Source organism: Lithobates pipiens, unplaced genomic scaffold, assembly GCF_037356315.1.
Source record: "Lithobates pipiens isolate NorthernLeopardFrog02 unplaced genomic scaffold, aLitPip1_a1.2 Scaffold_16, whole genome shotgun sequence".
NCBI classification, from domain to species: Eukaryota; Metazoa; Chordata; class Amphibia; order Anura; family Ranidae; genus Lithobates; species Lithobates pipiens.
Genome location: NW_027507748.1, coordinates 250,991,172 through 251,011,876, shown reverse-complemented (window position 1 = coordinate 251,011,876; position 20,705 = coordinate 250,991,172). Strand labels below are relative to the sequence as shown.

The following is a 20,705-nucleotide window of genomic DNA, read 5'->3' as shown; positions in this document are numbered from 1 at the left end:
ACTGTGTGGGACTTTTTATTTTAACATAATTGTATCGTGGGTTATCCCCTGTACAGTTTATGTATATTTATATACATTGATTTCTGATTTGGGAGAAGCATTGCCTATACTGCTGCTATTTACACATTATCACTGTTTGAGCACATTGACACTTCATTATTTTCTTTGCAGCATTCACCATTTTATCATATCATCACTGTTTGGATGCTTTGATATATTGATTGCAGTAATTAGCGCTGCACTTTTTTTTTCTTCTTTTTTTTCTTCTTTTGCATCACAAAAAATTGCTTACTTTTTTTTTTTTTTGATTTCCCCAAGCAATGTAGACCACTTTTCTGGGATGTTCAGTCCCCTCACGTTGTGTATGATCACCGTAGGGTTGTCCCAAGGAAGCATAAGCCATGTTGCAGATTCCAGAAGTGGTGCAGTGTTTGTAGTATCCTAATAGAGACTAGTAGGCTGGTTAAACTTCTCTATTAAGTGAACAAAGTAGTTGATCAAAACCTTGTATGTAAAGGAAAAAGAGTATTGGTCTGCCTCTAGATGGAGCCCTATCTAGGATAACTATGGTGGATCTGGAATACTTGGGATAGATCCAGAACACTTTGTGGGGAATAGGGAGGCGGCCACTCGCTAAGTGGAAAAGTATATATAATATGCTTGATCAAAGAATAGTGAATAAGAAACTGGTAAAACGTGCCTCCAGGTAAAACACGGCCTTATGGGCAAAATAATTAGTTTTTTTTAAATTAATAAACCTGATCGTTCAAGGACCCCACACCCCACTTAACTATGGAGCACTGATTCCCCGACCTCCACCAGAATGCATGACACTGCTTAATGGTTCCACCACCACCTCGCCTGCTGTGGTCTCCACCTATAAAATGTTGTGACCTCTGATCGTCTCTCTCCTGACATTCTCATAATTTGACAATCTGGCCTAGCAAATACATTGTTGCTTTTGCCGAGCGCCAATAGTACATACAGGAACATGCTAGTACATCTAACATTCTGCATGTGGTGTGTATTCAGGTGCGGCAGCCACCGATCCATGAACGCAACTGTGATCAGCATTTAAGGGTCTATGCCCAAACTGGACGACAAACAATTATTGGAGGGGAGAGAGCGCGAGCAACAGCATAACTAGTAAATCATGTAAATGAGGCTTGGAGATGTGTGCTGGAAAATGTGTTATGCACCTGCATAACTATCTGCATCTATGCAAGGATTCTGAACTTCAACGGTAATGGATAGTGAGCCCATCTGCCCCTAACCCCCTGCTTGAATCCCGCTCGGGCATGAATCTTGGGTTCGGAGTGCCTGTTCTAGATCCTCCTGCCTTGTCATGCTTCATCTTCTTAGGGAGTCTCTTCTCAGGCGTGGAGAATGGGTTGGGCTCCTGTCACTGGGTGGTAGGGCAAAGTCAGCATACCAGTCTGGAAGTTCCACTAAATCAAACTTAATCCTGCACAAAAATCTGAAAGCTCCGCCTGGATGCGTAAAACACGTTGGTGACCGTTAACTGACACAATAAGCGCAAAGGGGAAGCTTCATGAATACTTTAAATCCTTGTCTCAGTTTTTCAAGCAGGGGATACACAGCCCTGTGATTTTTATGCGTGATCTGCAATAAGTCCTGGAACAACATTGTGCTTTCTCCATTAAAGATGATTCAGTCATTTTGTCTGGCCTTGCGCGTAATATCCTCCTTCAGTTGAAAATTCTGGAGGCAGGAGATTATATCTCTCGTGGAGCTGTGTCGGGGCCCCTCTGTCTGAGAACCCTGTGGGCCCAGACTAATTCATCTCTGTAGCCTCCTGTCTGCCTCACCCTGATGTTCCTCCTGCACCTGTTAAGGTCCTCCAAATGCCTGTTCATAGCAATGAAGTGTTGTATATGGGAGACCTTGTCCAGTCTGTGTATTGCCTTATCCCTCTGCCTCCCTGCATGCTCTGTTGCTGCCAGCTTCTTGGTGATGACCACAAGGCTTGTTTTTAAGTCTGTGAATGTGGCTGAAAATGTGGATTTAATATCAGCCATGTAACGGGACATGTTGGCATAGGTCAGAGGTTTATTTGATCTGGATTTCCTCCTACCTTTGTCCTCTGCAGCTGATTCTGAGTCACCGCTGAATTCCTCCATACTTGCGGTGCTGTCGGTGCCATCTTAGGACTGTCCATGCTGTGACCCTCTGCAGATCTGTTTGAACACATATTGAAATATCAATTGATTACATTTTAAATAGATTTTACTATTGTAATCTAAAAAGGAAGAAAATCAAAGCATGTGTAACATAGCTAAAAGGATTTATTTGGCTCTGTCTAGTGGCATGTAATTGAAATAAAATCAGAAATAAAACGATTTAAAACAAAGTCAATGTTCAACCCCACTGGTGAATCAATATTGAGCTCAAAAATCCATCTGGATTCACTTTTGCTTAGCTCCCTAACTTTATTCCCCTCCAGTGGGGTTTATACTTGTCAATTGCCCAAAACTTTAAACCAGTAGGGTTTTTATTATGACTAGAGATGCTATGTTTCGAAAAACCATTCCTAATATTCTATATATGTTCTTGTATTCTCTTCCACACTGGCTGTTTTAGTTCTTCCTACATATTGCATTAAACAAGGACATTGCAGTATATACACTACCTCTTCTGTTTAGCACCAAAAAAATGAATTTATATAGTTTATAAGATAAATTCATTACATTTTTGACCATTCAGATTGGTATTTCTACGGGCCTAACATCTGGAAGAACATGAATTCCTGTGATTTAAATTGGTGGATCTGGAACATTTTTGGCTATTAAATCTCTTTAAAGTAGGCGCCCCTCTATCTACAAACGTAGGTTTTTCCGGTAAAATGGTCTGTAGCTGTCTATCCTTTCTAAGAATTGACCAATGTTTTTCTAAAAGAAATTCTATTTGTATATGTTGAATATTTAAATGTTATGTTGAATTTTAAAATCCTAAGTATAACTTGATACTGTCTCATATTTCACTTAACCACTTGCTTACTGGGCACTTAAACCCCCCTCAGTCCCAGACCAATTTTCAGCTTTCAGCGCTGATGCACTTTGAATGACAATTGCGCGGTCATACACCACTGTACCCAAATGAAATTTTTATCATTTTTTTCCCACAAATAGAGCTTTCCTTTGGTGGTATTTAGTTACAGCTCGGAGTTTTATTTTTTGCTAAACAAACAAAAAAAGATGCAAAAAATAAAAATAAAAATCATGTTTTAATAGTTTGTTATAAAATTTTGCAAACTGGTAATTTTTCTCCTTCATTGAAGTGCGCTGATTAGGCGGCACTGATGGGCTGCATTGGTGGGCACTGATGGGCTGCATTGGTGGGCACTGATGGGCTGCATTGGTGGGCACTGATGGGCACAGATAAGGTGGCACTGATGGGCACAGATAAGGTGGCACTGATGGGCACAGATAAGGTGGCACTGATGGGCACAGATAAGGTGGCACTGATGGGCACAGATAAGGTGGCACTGATGGGCACAGATAAGGTGGCACTGATGGGCACAGATAAGGTGGCACTGATGGGTGGCACGGATGGGCACTGATAGGGTGGCACGGATGGGTGGCACGGATGGGCACTGATAGGTACCACTGATAGATGGGACTGATGGGCGGCACTGCTGGGCACTGATGGGCGGCACTGGGGTGCAGCACCTTTGAGGCAGATTGTGGGCACTGCTGGGTGGCACTGTGGGCACTAATGGCACTGCTGGGTGGCACTGACGGGGGGCACTTACTTTTATTCAGGATGGCACTGCAGGGGGCAGGTGGTCGCTTGTATTGCTGGCCGCCAGTGATCGGGTTTTTTTTTTTCTCCTCGCGCTGACAGCAGGAATAATAGCCGATTACCGGCTCCGTTCTATCACATGATCAGCTGTCATTGGCTGACAGCTGATCACGTGATAAGGGGTCGGGATCGACCCCTTGCACAGATCGGGGATCAGGCGAGTCTCATGGACTCGCCGATCACAGAGCGTGCCGCGCGCGCCCCTCAGGGGGCGCGCAGGCCGCTCGTGCACGGGACGACATCAATAGAAGTCGTCCCGAAAAAGTAGGTCCGCGCTAATGCCGTCATTTGGCAATAGCGCGGATCCCAAGTGGTTAATCGGATCACCCCTTGGTAATCTGGATACTTAGGCTGCTTTCACACTGGGGCGGGAGCGGCGCCGGCGGTAAAGTGCCGCTATTTTTAGCGGCGCTTTACCTTCGTTTTAGCAGCGGTCTGCGGGCGCTATCGGGGTGGTTTTAACCCCTGCTAGCGGCCGAAAAAGGGTTAAATCCGCCCGCAAAGCGCCGCTGCAGCGGCGCTTTGCCGGCGGTATTGCCGCGGTGTCCCATTGATTTCAATGGGTAGGAGCGGTGAATACACCGCTCCTTCACCGCTCCAAAGATGCGGCTAGCAGGACTTTTTTCACCGTCCTGCCAGCGCATCGCTCCAGTGTGAAAGCCCTCCGGCTTTCACACTGGAGTGAAAGGGACCGTTTTTTTTCAGGCGCTACACAGGTGCTATTTTTAGCGCTGTAACGCCTGAATACCGCCCCAGTGTGAAAGCAGCCTTAATCTTTCCTTTTTTATAAATTCTTCATTATAGCCTTTATGAATACATTTCTTACCCATATTCTGTGCTTGTTCTATAAAATCACTGTCTTGGTCGTATCATGTGTCCCTTTGGGATGTTTCTAAACCAAGGATCATAGTGGCAACTATCCACTGGTAATAGCTGTTCACCTCTACTGGTTTAAAAAATGTTTTAGTGGTTATTGAATCTTCTAATTGGATCTCCAGATCCAAAAAATGATTTTATGAAATTCAAATGTTGAATTAAGATTTTTCTAATTGAAGTTTCTGAAAAAAATTGAATCAACGCTCCTGATCGCCATTCCATATTATCCAGTCATCAATAAATCTTTTGTACAATACTAGTTGCTGTGTGGGAGTGTCAGTCATTAGTTTCTTCTTCCCGTTTGGACTTCCACTTGGTGCATATTTAGCTCCCATACCAATCCCATTCAGTTGTCTATAGTAGTCCGTCATACCAAAAGTAGCTATGTTGCAGCCCGAATGCTAAGCATCTCAGAATCTTTTTTTTTTTTGATATGGGGTTACTAAATTTATCTATGGCCCATCTTGATGCTTGAATAGCCGCCTCATGATTTATAATCGTATATAACGAGGAGACGTCCGCTGTAGCCATTGAATATTTCTGTTGTGAATTCACCTCAATTGTATTCAATTTCAGAATTTTGACGTTTAGTATGCCTCAGATATGAGCATGTTTGTGGTACCAAGGGTTGCAGAAAATTATCAACATATTCCCCTTATCTTGCATTGCTAGTATTCCATTTATTTTTTGGTCTTTATGTAATTTCGGAATAGTATAAATGATTGGGACTCTATAGGTTTCCAGTGTAAAGTATCTTTCTTCCTCCTTCGTAAGGAGGATGTTCTTCCTCTTTGTATCAATTGCTGTAGTTCTTTTATACTGTCTTGTATTGTTGCCCCTTAATTTGATATAGGTATTAACCGCTTCCCGCCTGCCCTATAGTTGAATGATGGCTTTAGAGCGGGCGCTTTCGTCCGGGAGGCCGTCCCTGGACGTCCTCGTTTACTTCCGCAATGTGCGCTGCCGCGGATCCGGGAAGTTTTGTGTTTGCTGTTTGCCCCGGAGACGGGCAAACACAGATCGCTGTAAACGGCCAATCACAGCAGCCGTTTACAGCGCAATCGGCGTGTCCAATGTGAGATGATCTCATATGTAAACATATGAGATCATCTCTCGGCACCGCTCTCCCTCCTCACACAGACAGCATGTGAGAGGAGAGAGATGAACGGCTGCAGCGGCCGTAAGTGGGGAAAAAAAGTGCCATGCCCCCCCAGTGCCACCTGTTGTCAGTGCCATCTGTTGTCAGTGCCACATATTAGTGCCATCTGTCATCAGTGCCACATTAGTGCAATTTGTCATCAGTGCCATCTGTTAGTGTCACGTGTCATCAATGTCGGTGCCACGTATTAGTGCCATCTGTCATCAGTGTCACGCGTCATTGATGCCACGTATTGGTGCATCTGTCATCGCTGCCACGTATTGGTGCATCTGTCATCGGTGCCACCTGTCATTGTCCTGGTGCTCCAGGGCCTTCAAAAGTGTAATAGGTAGTCAAAAGTTAGATGTGTAATTTATGCTCCTAGAACACCTGATGCACCTGCATGTTGGGCCTCTCTATGTGGCCAGGCTGTGAAAAAGTCCCACACATGTGGTATTGTAATACTCAGGAGGAGTAGCAGAATTTTTTTGGGGTGTCATTTGTGGTATACACATGCCATGTGAGAGAAATAACCTATTACAATGACAATTTTGTGGTGAATAAAAATAAAAATCTTAATTTTGCAAAGAATTGGGGGAAAAAAATGACAACATCAAAAAGCTCACCATTCCTCTTACTAAATACCTTGGAATGTCTATTTTTTAAAAAGGAGTCATTTGGGGGGTATTTGTACTTTCCTGGCTTGTTCGGGTCACAAGAAGTGAGGTATTCCACCAGTCCATCAGATGTGATCAATTTTGTATGATTCGCACCACAGCTTGTAGACTCTCTAACTTTCACAAAGACCAAATATCCACTAATTTGGGTTATTTTTTACCAAAGATATGTAGCAGTATAAATTGTGGCCAAAATTTATGAAGAAAAATTAATAGCATAATTTTGTCACAGAAACAAAGAAATATGCGTTTTTCAAAAATTTCGGTCTTTTTTTCCATTTATAGCGCATAAAGTAAAAACCCCAGAGGTGATCAAATACCACCAAAAGAAAGCTCTATTTGTGGGAAAAAAAGGACAAAAAATTCATTTGGGTGCAGTGTTGCATGACTGAGTAATTGTCATTCAAAGTGAGAGCACCGAAAGCTGAAAATTGGTCTGGGCAGGAAGGGTGTTTAAGTGCCCAGTAAGCAAGTGGTTAATATCCTTCAATCGTCTCATAAGCTCATTGTATTCTTTCGAAAGCACTACAATGGCACCACCTTTATCTGCAGGCCTTAACTACATTTTTATTATCTGCAAGTTCTTTAACCACTACAGATCCGCGCTATTGCCAAATGACGGCATCAGCGCGGACCTACATTTCCGGGACGACGTCTATTGACGTCGTCCCGGATACGAGCGGCCTGCGCGCCCCCTGAGGGGCGCGCGCGGCGCGCTCTGTGATCGGCGAGTCCGTGAGACTCGCCTGATCACCGATCCGTGCAAGGGGTCGATCCCGACCCCTTATCACGTGATCAGCTGTCAGCCAATGACAGCTGATCATGTGATAGAACGGAGCCAGTAATCGGCTATTATTCCTCCTCGCACTGACAGCGCGAGGAGAGAAAAAAAAAGCCGATCACCGGCGGCCGTGATCGGGACATCAGTCCCGATCACGGCCAGCAATACAGCTGACCACCTGCCCCCTGCCAGTGCCCACCTGCCCACCGCCGTGCCATCCTGAATAAAAGTAAGTGCCCCCCATCAGTGCCCCCCATCAGTGCCCATAGTGCCCACAGTGCCACCTACAGTGCCACCCACAATGCCACCAACAGTGCCACCCACAGTGCCCACAATCTGCCTCAAAGGTGCTGCGACCCAGTGCCGCCCATCAGTGCCCAGCAGTGCCGCCCATCAGTGCCCAGCAGTGCCGCCCATCAGTGCCCAGCAGTGCCGCCCATCAGAGCCACCTATCAGTGCCACCTATCAGTGCCCATCAGTCCCATCTATCAGTGGTACCTATCAGTGCCCATCCGTGCCACCCATCCATGCCATCTTATCTGTGCCCATCTGTGCCCATCGGTGCCGCCTTATCTGTGCCCATCGGTGCCGCCTTATCTGTGCCTATTAGTGCCGCCTTAACTATGCCTATCAGTGCCCACCAGTGCAGCCCATCAGTGCCCACCAATGCAGCCCATCAGTGCCCACCAATGCAGCCCATCAGTGCCCACCAATGCAGCCCATCAGTGCCGCCTAATCAGCGCACTTCAATGAAGGAGAAAAATGACCCGTTTGCAAAATTTTATAACAAACTATTAAAACATGATTTATTTTTTTTTCATTTGGGTACAGTGTTGTATGCCCACGCAATTGTCATTCAAAGTGCATCAGCGCTGAAAGCTGAAAATTGGTCTGGGACTGAGGGGGGTTTAAGTGCCCAGTAAGCAAGTGGTTAATGCCTTTTCTAATATCTTGTGGATGCTTAATTTTCAGTTTCTCCAGATCTTAACACCATTTTATTAAATACCTCTATATGGTCATTATTAAGGACTGGTGGATTAAATCGCAATTTGTTTCTTAATTGGCTATGTGTAATGCCATTGGGTGTCTCCGATCTTCTGCCATTAATGGCAGGTGGCTTAAGCATATACTTTTGAATGTTATGTTTTCTGGTGTATCTTTAGATACCCACATACTTTTCAAATTTATTAAAATTTCACTTCAGGCATATTTTAATCCTTTATCCAATGCCAGTATTTGTTTTTTAGTCAACTCTACTCAAATTATATACACCTTCCCTTATTATTATTATTATTTTCCTTTTGGATCTTGTATCCTTCTCAGCATCCCCTCTTTAATTTGGACTTCTTGGGTTCACTGTTCTGCCGCGTCGGGGTGGGGCTCTCTTGTGCCTGCGATCTAAAAAAAAGACCGCTGTGGTTCATCTTCTCTTTGAACTTGGTATGTTATATCTATTATAGGTATAAATGGGACGACTTCTTGTTTCATATTAATCATGATGACCATAGCCCTCTTGCTGATATTGAGGATCTCTTTATTCTCTGCTGTTCTGATTATAATAACCATAATTGCCTTGGTCTCCGTGATTTTGTTGATTCCTTGGTTTCTGATTATTCCTATTCCCATTATTTTTCCAACATGGTCTTCTGGGAGAGTTGTACCATGGTTTGGAATTTATTTTTTTTGTTCTGCTACCAGGGTTTAGGGGTTTGGGGTCCATTTATGATCTTCCCTATGTTGTCTTGGGGGTTCAGGGGTTCTGTATCTTTGAACTCTAATCTGAACTTCTCTTTCAGTTGTGGCTTTAGAGGCCAAATTTCCCTCTTTCAAATTTAATTGCCGCTTAGGTTTGATACAATTTATAATCATTCACATTATCTCAAATTTTTTTTTTTCCCTTAAACTCTGAACTATTCATCCACTGATTCCTGATCTAATAGGCCAGCATTGATCGGGACATCCGACCTTTGCCTCCTTGGTATAATATTTTCCTTAATATATTGTTCATGAGTTGTTAAATCCCACCATAAACTGACCTTTTTTCTCCATTAAGTGTCCAAATTTTCTAAAATTTGTGTCTTTTGCCTGCGTAGGGGAGAAGGTGGTATTTATAACCACGGAAGAGGTTATAAGGAGGCAAAGCACAGTAATAAACAATTTCATGAAAAATGGGTTACATGACCATTGGTGATACTAAAGGCTCTTATTATTTTTTGACAAAAGTGTTATACTTGCCACCCCTGTGAACAGAGCAGCCTCGATCCTCCTCTGGACCCCTGCTGGTGCTCTTGGCTCCTCCCTGCTCAGTGCCGCCAGAGTAAGCTGCTTGCTCTGGGGCACTTTGTGTGCGTCCGTGCTGCCTCTGTGTTCATAAGCCACACAGCTCGGCCCTGCTCCTTCCTCACTGGCTGTGTTTGACAGCAGTGGAAGTCAGTGGCTCATGCTGCTGTGTCTCAGCCAATGTAGAGACAGGAAACCGGGAGAGCAGGCGCTTTCGTGCACATAGCTGCAATCGCAGTCTGGTAAGTTTTAGGAGGGACCTGCACACTGAGGTGAACATATATTTAAAGTGGTTATAAAGGCTGAAGGTTAACTACATCTTACAACTACCCCTTCACCACCATAGTTAGGGTGTCTTGGAATATTTGGGCATAAACTATTTCTTAATGTAGTGTACTAAATGGATTTCCCTCTGAAAAACTGTATTAATATAACTTTGAACAATTTATACTATTATCTGTTATAGGGGCTATCACAGTGACATATAAGGATTAAATAAACATTTGTAGAAAAAATAATTGTATATATTAAATATAAGTTACACATGTTGTTCTGTCTTCCCACACAGGATGTCGACATAGTGGTTTCCCCATGTCGAGGTTCCCAGCCTTCAGCTTCTACTCTGGAAGATTACATTGACCATGTTCAGTCTGTCATTGTGTATGCAATAAGTGAGGACCTTTTAAATTCTCAAGATGAAGAAGAGCTTAATGATATTAAGACAAAATATAAACTACCTGTGTTTTTTATTCGAACCAACCCCAAGGACAAACGAATTTGTGGTCCAGAAGGTGGTCATTCTGCATTGCATGAGCAGTTAACAGAACTTGGGTATTTGAAGAAAGGTATGTGTAGCTGTGGAGCTGCTGGGTCCGGCAGCCCAGCTCCAAGTGTTTTAGTTGAACAGTTTGAAAAGCTACGCCAACTAAGTAACTTCTCCCGGCAAGTTCTACAGATGCACCTGGTTGATGCAGCAATGGTTCTTAACATGGTGCACAGTCGATGTCTGGACATATTTATTAATAAGGCTTTTGATATGAGGAGAGACCTTCAGATTACACCGAAAAGACTAGAGTACACACGCCAAAAGGAGAGTGAACTGTATGAGTCCCTTATGCGCATTTCTGATCGTAAACAAGAGGAACTAAAAGAAATGATAGTGGAAACGCTAAACAGCATGAGAGAGCAACTTCTTGAGGATGCTGCCAGCATGGAGTTTAAAGGTGAATATTTTATTTGCTGTAGGTGCTATGTTTAGATCTTGATAATTGAGACTTTCACAACAAAAACATAGCTTCTTAGTTTTGCTGTAATAAGATTCCGGTATCCTGTTTAATCCCTATCTAAGGAGTACATAAACACAGATGCCCTTTAGGAACCCATCTGGACCCAGCACTGAGAGATTGTACTTTTGTCAGATGGGAGTGTAAATATGTTGGTGCCTGCACTACATGCTGGACATTCCTCGAACTTCCACCCTCAGTTACGGCACCTTTCGCACTGGCTGGCTGAGGAGTTTGTAATAGGGATGTGAGGAGGCTGATGGGGGAACTGGGAGACTAGTTCTCCTCCATCAGGTCCACTGACCGCACACATAAGTGGGCAGATTTGATTGTGATATTCATTCAAAAACCTGTTTTCCCAAATACGTCCACTGCTGTGGACTGTCAATCAAAACTAAAGTGGGCCTGATGGGGAACTAGACTGTTTCCCATCAGGTTCCACCCACCCAGTGACAAGTCATTTAGCAAATATGGGCATTAACCATGGATAATTACATTGCCTGTAGCCCCAGCCTCCTTGTTTACATTCAGCGTTGGCCAGGGAATCCCACTGTGTGTGAAGCTGTCATTTTGTGAAGGTTTGCCAGCACAGAAGTATCCCTCACTGAGTATTGGTGTGCATCAGTATCTCAGCTCAGAATGGGTCCTAATTGCTGCTAGTTTCCTAAGCTGAACTGGCGTTAATTCTTTATGAACCTCTCATTGCCTTAGATTCCTAAAATGGTAGTAAGAACTAACTGAATTTGCATCACGTTTCTGTCACAAACGCTGGCGCAATTGCTTGCACGATTTTTCCCCTGTATATTTGTAAAAGTCGCTGACTAAGGCATCTATACACAAGTTATTTATGGTTGCCCATGCTATTAAATATATTCTTGAAGTTTTTCGATCTGACTCTGCTTGAAATCTTCCCGTTCTGCGTTTACCTTCAGTTACATGGTTTCCAGTTATCTGAGCACTACAGAACCCCTCTGCTTTTTTGTAGAAAGGGTATTGTGGTCTCATCTTAGAGCAATGGTATCTATAGATATATAGATACTGAGCATGTGGCACCGCATTATTTTTTTTATTTACTTTTAGTGCAAGGTAATGCAGAAATTAAAGGCCAACTAAACCTTCCTCTCGTTTTGGTTTAAAAAGTGATATTGCCACCTCTGTGCAGTTGGTCTTGCACAGAGGGGTGCCCCCTTGAAGTGCTCTCCCTTGTGGCACTCGTGCGGGCATGCTCCAGTTTCCTGCTGCTGTGTCTATTGACACCAGGACTGGGGCCCGCCCCCCAGATCCCACGTTATTTGATTGACAGCAGCGGGAGCCAATGGCTGTGCTACTATCAATCTATCCATTCAGGACCCGAGACAATAGCTGGAGCTGGTGTGCTCATTCTCAGTGCTGGAAAGACCGGGCTCAGGTGAGTAAGAATATATCTACACCAAATCCACGGAAAGCCCCACCCCGTTCTAAAATCGAAGAAACTGTCATGCAAGTAATCTATCAACAAAGACCCCCCATACCCCCGAAAACCTTGCTGTTGGTATTTGGAATGTTGAAGTCTCATGAAGTCTGCCAACAGGCCAAATACTCCAAAATGTGTATGCAGCAAAACAGGATTTTGAAGAGATACTGGCTACCAGTGTCCCTCCCAACCTGCCCTATGTATTGGAGACTGCTTCCAACTTCATCACACACACCTAAAATATTAGCCCATAGTTTAAAACATTTCCCCAATTTTCTCTTCTGTGCTGACCATTTTCAATGCTTCCTCAAATAACCACACCACTGTCTTTTGTGAACTGGCCTGTTCTGTCAACTATGCTTCTGCCTACCACTTGGACTGATCTGTTGCCCTGCTACTTTAGTTCACAAGGATCTCTCGTATGAGGGGCTTCAGAATTGTTACAGATGGAGAAAGCTAATTTTTTTGTTTGCTCTGGGTTGCATTGTGTCCGGTTTAGGGTCTGGAGTCCGGAGGCTTCAAAGAGATTTGGGTGGACAAATTTTAAAAGCATTTATTCTGATCTTCAAAAAAAAATTTGCAACCTGGCTCCTACAGAACAAGAAACGTATTGCAAGATGAAACAATTCTACCAAAAATACTACTCCCTGACTCTACGCACTCCCCCTTCACAATTTGAGCAGATTTACTAATCTCCAAAATCTATAAATGCCTAAATGAATTCAATATGCCTGAAAAATCGCACCCCATGCTCCAATGGGAATCAGACCTAAATGTTTCATTCTCCCCGAACAATAGGATACTATATTTGAAAATTTACACAAATCTACCAAAACTACTACCATTAGAGAATCTGCCACTAAACTGCTCTGTAGATGGCATCTTACCCCCCTCCAAACTCAACTCTTTCTACCCTTCAACATCCTCACCCTGTTTCAGAGGTTGCCCCACACATGGGACATTGCTACACACATTCTGGGACTGCCCCCTTCTTACATTTGGCACAATGCTACGCTGATGACTGAGTGCACTTCAGGTAGAAAGATCCCACTAACCCCCCAATTATGCCTTTTTATTCTTCCCTATAAAAGATATTCCATTAGCAAGTTCCAGACTAATACATACTTCAGTTCTATCCACTGGACCATCGCCTCTAATTGGCGCTCACCCATTGTTCCATGGCCTCAGGCTCTCAACCGTATGGCAAATATCAAGCGGTCAGAGTACACCACACATTATGACACTATGTAGATTTACCAAAATAAATGGACTCTATGGGAAAGTTCACTATTGATGTCATTTCTACCTTTGTTATCTTACTCAAGCACATCTACAGACCCTTTTCTGTCAATATCTTATTGATTTCAAGTCCACTGTGTGTACTTTGATCTGTCACTACCTAAGTTACAATGGCTTACCAAACTGTATCTCTTGTACAACTCATTCTACTGTCAACTTTTTGTACTTTGACCTTTTCTATAATAAAAAAACGTTTGTAAACAGAAAGTTGGGTGGGAGAAGCCTCTACCCCTGTGCCCAGATCTTACCTAAGGCCCTCAGCCTGCTGCTGACTTACTAATAAATGCCTCTGCTTGCCGCATGAACTGACCACTCCTCCTGTAGCAAGAGGCAGTGTGTTTACAAAGGTCTGGAGAGTGGTACAATGAGTATCTGCAGGTATGTATACTGGGACTAATATGGCTGTGCTGACCATGTTTTTTGCCTGGACAATTTCTCTGGACAAATGCTTTGGCTGTGCTGACAATATCCCTGTGCTGACTATAGACAATATTGCTGTCTGGATAACTACTGTTGTCGCAAAGCTTTGTGTAAAGTGTGTGGGTTTTATTTTTTTATTTTTTTTCCATTTTCTTTCCACACTTTCCAAAAACTTGTGGTTAAAAAATTACGAAATGTTCAAAAAAACTCCTTATGCCTGTTTGCTTTCCAAAATGAGGTAATTTTGTGAGCATTTCTATTGTCTTGATGCTCCAGGGTCTTCAAAAGTACAATAGGTTGTCAGGAAATTATGTGTAATTTATGCTCCTAATAGAACGCCTGACGGGGCTACTTGGATGTTGGGCTTGTATGTTGCCATGCAGTGTAAGTCTCATATGTGGTATTGCCATACTCGGGATGAGTAGCAGAATGTGTTTTGGGGTGCAGTCGCAAGTACGCATATGCTGTGAGAAATAACCTGTTAATATGACCATTTTTGTGTTTAAAAAAAAAACATTTTTTTCCAAAGAATAGTGGTAAACACCATGCGACTTGCTAAAAAGCTTGGACTGTCTGCTTTTCAAAAATGGGTAATTTGGGGGGTTATTTGTACTTTTCTGACTTGTTAGTCCCCTTTCGATTTTACCTTTTCAGGCATTTTTAGCACTAGAATGCCTGAAAAGCGCCTCTCGTGCCTCCTTCAGTGTGAAAGCCCGAGTGCTTTCACACGGGTATTGTGCTTGAGGGACGGGGAAAAAAGTCCCGCAAGTGGCATCTTTGGGGTTGTTTGGGAGCGGTGTATACACACACTGCTCCCAAAATGTCCTGCCCATTGAAGGGAATGGGCAGCAGTGCTAAAGCGCTTTGGCAGCGCCGCAACATGGGTACTTTTAACCCTTCAGCCGCTAGTGAGTGTTAAAAGCGCCCCGCTAGCAGCCAAAAAGTGCCACTAAAACTAGCGGGCTTTCACGCTAGAGCAATGCACTGGCAGGATGGTAAGAAAAGTCTTGCAAGCGGTGTCTTTGCAATGCACAGTGATTGCCACCATAGCTTGTAGGCTCTATAACTTTCACAAAGACTGAATAATATACGTTGAGTTGGGTTATTTTTACCAAAGATATGTTGCAGTATAAATTTTGGACAAAATTTATGATGAAAAATTACTAATTTGCAAAATGTTTGACCGAAACAAAGGCCTTTTTTTTCACACTTTTTGGTCCTGTTTTTGTTTTTATTTATATTTATAGCATATAATTTTTTTTTTAAAGCGATTACCACCAAATGAAAGCTCTATGTGAAAAAGACACAAGTTTCATATGAATTCAGGTTGCATGACTGAGCAATTGTCATGCAAATTCAGAGGGCGTGGAAAATTTGACCTGGGCAGGAAGGGGTGTAAGTACCCAGGCAAATGGCTAAAGTGAGATTTAATGCTCTGACATAATTTCATACGTGCCACCCAATACAGACTATATCCCAACAGGAGAATGCTGTTTGTGTCTCAGGGGACAACACACACTAGGCAAGTGTGCTGGTGTAGTACATGATGGGACATGTTATCCTGGTGACTGAGATATAGGGACTGATCATTTCTAAGTGCACATGCCCTGACCAAACGTTTAGGAAGTGGTGTACAGGAACCCAAAGCATGTGGCCGCAAAAGTGAAATAAAGTGCTAATAAACCACTTAAGCCCCGGACCAATAGTCCGCCTAAGGACCAGAGGTCTTTTTACAATTTCGCACTGCTTTAACTGGTAATTGCGCGGTCATGCAATGTTGTACCCAAACTAAATTTGCGTCCTTTTCTTCCCACAAATAGAGCTTTCTTTTGATGGTATTTGAGTGCCTCTGCGATTTTTATTTTATACAATATAAATGGAAAAAGGCCCGAAAATTTGGAAAAAATAAATTTCTACTTTGTTAAAAGAAAAATCAAATAAACTCAATTTTAGTCATACATTTAGGTCAAAATATATTCAGCCGGGGGCGTGGCTTGGCACGCAGCATGGATTGCAGCATAGAGACAGAGCTCTGCTTTTCCCGCAGCCTTTAGCTACACACTGACCGCCTGAATCCAGAGAATGGGCAAGCACAACAAGTCTCAGGCTGGCACACCGGCTCACAACCTGCCCCCAACAGAGTGCGCATAGCATACTGGATCTTTTCAGATCCCGACATCAATCCCCCTGAGGACTCGAGGCCTCCATAATGGCGCCGGAGGATCATGACAACTGCAGTGAGGACTCGCAGGCTGCCTCGGAGGACCTGGTAAGACACCACACAGGACCAACCCCTGACATTCGCAGACATAAAAAATGCCTTCTCTTCAGCCATCACAGAGCTTAAGGCTGACATGCTGGCTCTGACTGAAAAGACTCATGCTATTGAGCGCTCTGGGCATAAAAGGGATAAGGCCATTACAAGACTGGAGACAGTGTCAGCGGCACATACAGCTCAATTGATACCAGTTAACCGCCACTTAAAGGATTTGGAAAATAGAGGGAGACGGCATAATATTCAGGTGAGGGGGATACCAGAATCAATTTCACCTGAGCAGATTGTCTCAGCACTGACATCTATTTTTAACAATTTATTAGAAAGGCCAGCGGACACCAAGATTGATTTTGACCGCGCGCATAGGGCTCTCAGGCCTAAACCGAACGAACCAGCACCACCTAGAGACGTGATCTGCTGCATTACAGATTATAAGCTTAAGGAGGATATCCTAACACGGGCTTGACAAAATAAGCTAATTACCTTACAATCACACTTTTCCAGGACTTATCCTGTATTACCTTGGCCAACCGTAGAGCCCTACGTCTGTTATTGGATGCACTGAGAAGCCGCCAGCTTTCCTACCAATGGAGGTTCTGTCAGAAGGGGTGACACACACCCTCAAGACACCGGATGAACTACCATCATTCTGCTTGGCTCTACTAATCCCATGTGTGGATTTACCCGATTTGGTACTGTGATTTTCGGTTCCTGCTTCCCCCACAAAGTCCACTGACCTTGCTGCAATCAACATCTACCAAACCTTCGCTCAAAAAGGGGAAGTTCCACAAGCAACAGGGACTGGAAGAAGCAAGGAGTTCCTAGTCTTCTAGGAGCACCAGGAGATCACACTTGAGGTAACGGCACATGGTGACCTACCCTTATTTGTCCTCTACATCAAATTCATTCCACCGAAGGAGGTGTTAAAGTTGAATGGGGGAGTTTTACCCCATATACCTTGTTTGTTTGAACCCACAGCTACAGACAAAGCCCACCTGACGGCTAACTTGCCAATGTGGCGGGCACTTGAACGTTGCGCTCTGATTTACACACTGCCACGGCACCATGAGTCCCCACCTCATTGCTATGAGGCTCCTTGCTTTTATTCTCTGACTCCCATGTCTCCACTTTGTGGAGATTGGATGGGGAACTACTTTTAGATAAGGTCTGTTACAATGCACCTGCCCAATGGCACAATGCCATAAGTGGTTTTTTTTTGTTTGTGGTGTTAAAACAATATTACAGGCGCTTGCCACCGTACTTGCCTCTCTTTGAGATGAGCCGATGGTATATACGCTCCAATTAATTTCATTTATGCTTATTTGCTTACCTTGATCCCTAACTTGTAAACTTTACGTTTTGCTTAAATTGTCAGTGTTGTCTTCTATATACATTGTTGCTCCATGTTACAGGTTGCGGGAGGGGACTGCTATGTGTGTCTTATAGATGACACATCTGATTTTGGTTTCCCTTCTGGTTCCCTTTAATTCTGCCAGTTGCTCCCACGCACCCCACACTGTGCCTTGTCTGGAACACCCACAGGGTTAACGACACTTCCACCTGTCTGATTTTTAATTCCCTATACGTGTGGGTTCCAGGCTGGGCATAATCTGTAGAGCCCCTCTGTAAATTAGAGGTGTGCTTGCGTGCTGATTTGAATCCCTTCACCTATCTGGAGGGTCGTTCATATTAATTTCTCTCCCTGTTTATTTAGTCCTCCCCCTTCTCTCCTCCTTCCCTTCCCTTCCTCCCCTTAAATTTTTTATTTTATTTTCTCGGAGGCTGCTAGACTCGAGGCTCACGCACAGTCGTTCCTCCCTTAATAAGATCAAAATAGCTTATTCTGCATTGGGTAAATGCCCCATTCTGATCTCACACAATCTGAGGTCTTAACATACCCGAAAAGCAAATATCCTTATTGAGGGAACTGAGGAAAGCTCAACCCATGTTCACATTTTTACAGGAAACTCATTTTTGTTCCCTGTCAATCCTAAGACTATATGATAAACATTTTCCAGAGATGTACCACGCGCCAAATCCAACTCATAAATCCAAGGGAGTATCGATTTTAGTACATAAGCATGCTAACTTTAAACTTACCCAGCAATATACAGATCCTTCGGGTAGATTTTTACTCTTTGAGGGTCTTGGTGTAACAAACCAATCATGTTGGCAAATGCTTATTTTCCAAACTCGGGACATCTAGATTTTTGTCGTCGCCTAATAGATGAGCTTAAATTCACAACTACATTCATAACTCCAAAGAGAAGCGACAGCTAGCTAGGCCAATGACACATTTTCCCTGATGGAAAAATCCACTTCCTTGATGTATGCCACACTACACAGTGACAGGGGCACAGGACACCAAGGAGCCAGAATCTTATGGGATACTGCCTTTGGCATGACTATTACGGATAAGCAATGGCAACAAGCCACTATTTTTGCCCATAAATGTTCTATTGGTACCAAACTACAGGAAATGTCCTATAAGGTTCTCACGTAATGGTATGCCACACCCATCAGTGAAAAAGTGGTTCCGGATGTCCTCTGACCTATGCTGGAGGTGTGAACAAGATAGAGGCACAATGTTACATGTGTGGTGGGACTGTCCCATGCAGAGACCTTTCTGGAATGGGGTGTGCGAGCTGATCGAATCAATTACTGCCACATCCCTTTCCCTCAGTCCCTTATGTTGTATTTTACATATCACTGACCACTCCATTAAACATTTACAAAAAGTCTTTGAGGCATTTGCTGAATGCGGCCAAAATTTTGATTCCCCGACACTGGAAACCGAAAACTGCTCCATCCATACCAGAATGGCTCAATTCGGTGACAACTTTATACCACATGGAGGGAACGGTTGCCATTGTGAATGAATCCATTGAAATATTTAACTCTAGTTGGTCCTAGTGGGTGGTATTTCGCTACTCGGACCGCTACAAATTACTGGACACAGGTTGAGGATGGTCAGACTTATGGTCGTGTGGTCTATACTCTATTTCCGATGTATTCTGAACGGTTGGTTGCTTTTTCACTGTATGAGATGTTATCCATGCAATACTCTATACGATGTCTGTCATGGTAAATAATCAGCTGCGCCTTTTTTCAATTAAAGGTTCCCTCTCATCTCCCCCCCCCTCTCTCTCTCTCTTCCCCCTTTTTTTCCCTGCCCCCCAAAAGTTGTCCCTAAATGATATATTGCTCACACATACCATGGTTATATGTGGAATTGCACCCCAAAATACATTTTGCTGCTTCTCCTGAGTACGGGATTACCACCACATGTGTGGGACTTTTTGGGAGCCTAACCACGTACGGGACCCTGAAAACCAAGCACCGCCTTCAGGATTTCTAAGGGCATTCATTTTTTTTATTTCACTGAGCCTGAATCTGACAGATGAGCGACTTCCTCTTCACTGTCATGCTCAGAAACGTGTAGGCCTCTTCACTATTGTACCTTCGCTTTGCCATTTTGGGCTCTAAATTTTGTGGTACACTAGTGAGACACAGGTAAAAAAGCACCTAGGCTGTCAGCGACTGTATAAAACTCTACCAAAAAAACGGTTAGCAATCGCAGGGATCAGGCCTGACTCTGAACTCTGCAGTTATGTGTTTAGTGTTTTGTAAGTGACTGATCGATTTGATACTGCACTTGGGTGAGGTGGGCTGGGCGGAGGGGCAAAATGCAGGTGCTAGCAGGTATCTGGACTGATACCACTAACAATGCAGTTTTTGGAACCCTAAGCTGCTGTGGACGCTAGTATAGATCTGATCAGATATTGATCTGTTCAGATACTATACCACTAAGGGAGGTGTATACTTTGTGCATGGGTGTACTGGCACGAACCTAGCGCTGCCTGGGGCGCAGCAGACACTATCTGACCCTAAAACCTAATTGATATCACCCACCGGGTGATCAGGGGGTTAAACCTTTATTGGGTAATGGTGGGTGCCCTGATGCTACAAAAAGCAAACTAACCAGTGTCACCCGTAACACTTATACGGTGATCGCTGGTGAAAGGGTTAACTAGGGGAGATCAGGGGGTTAAAACCTTTATTAGGTAGTATATGGGGGTACCTGACACTATATAAAAACCTGACGGGGGAACCTAAATAACTGGCTAACCAGCTTCACCAGTGACACTTATACGGTGATCACTGGTGATAGGGTTAACTCTAGGGGCAATCAGGGGGTTAAAACATTTATTAGGTTGTATATGGGGGTACCTAACGCTATAAAAACCTGGCGGTGAACCTAAAAAATAACTAGCTACCTAGCAGCACCATTGACACTAATGCAGCGATCAGAAAAACGATTGCTTAGTGACACTGGCAAAAGGGGGTGAAAGGGTTACCTGGGGGGGGGGCAATCAAGGGGCTAAACCCTTTATTAGGGGG

The 20,705-nt window shown here is 43.7% G+C and overlaps 1 protein-coding gene across 1 annotated transcript in view; it reads left to right on the top strand.

Annotated features, from left to right (window-relative positions):
• The window catches only part of DSTYK (dual serine/threonine and tyrosine protein kinase), a 504,571-nt gene that overhangs the window by 257,455 nt on the left and 226,411 nt on the right, over positions 1 to 20,705 (top strand). The window contains exon 3 of the mRNA XM_077481291.1: positions 10,143 to 10,797. Within this exon, the coding sequence (XP_077337417.1) occupies positions 10,143 to 10,797 (655 nt within the window). The remainder of the gene's footprint in view (positions 1 to 10,142; positions 10,798 to 20,705) is intronic.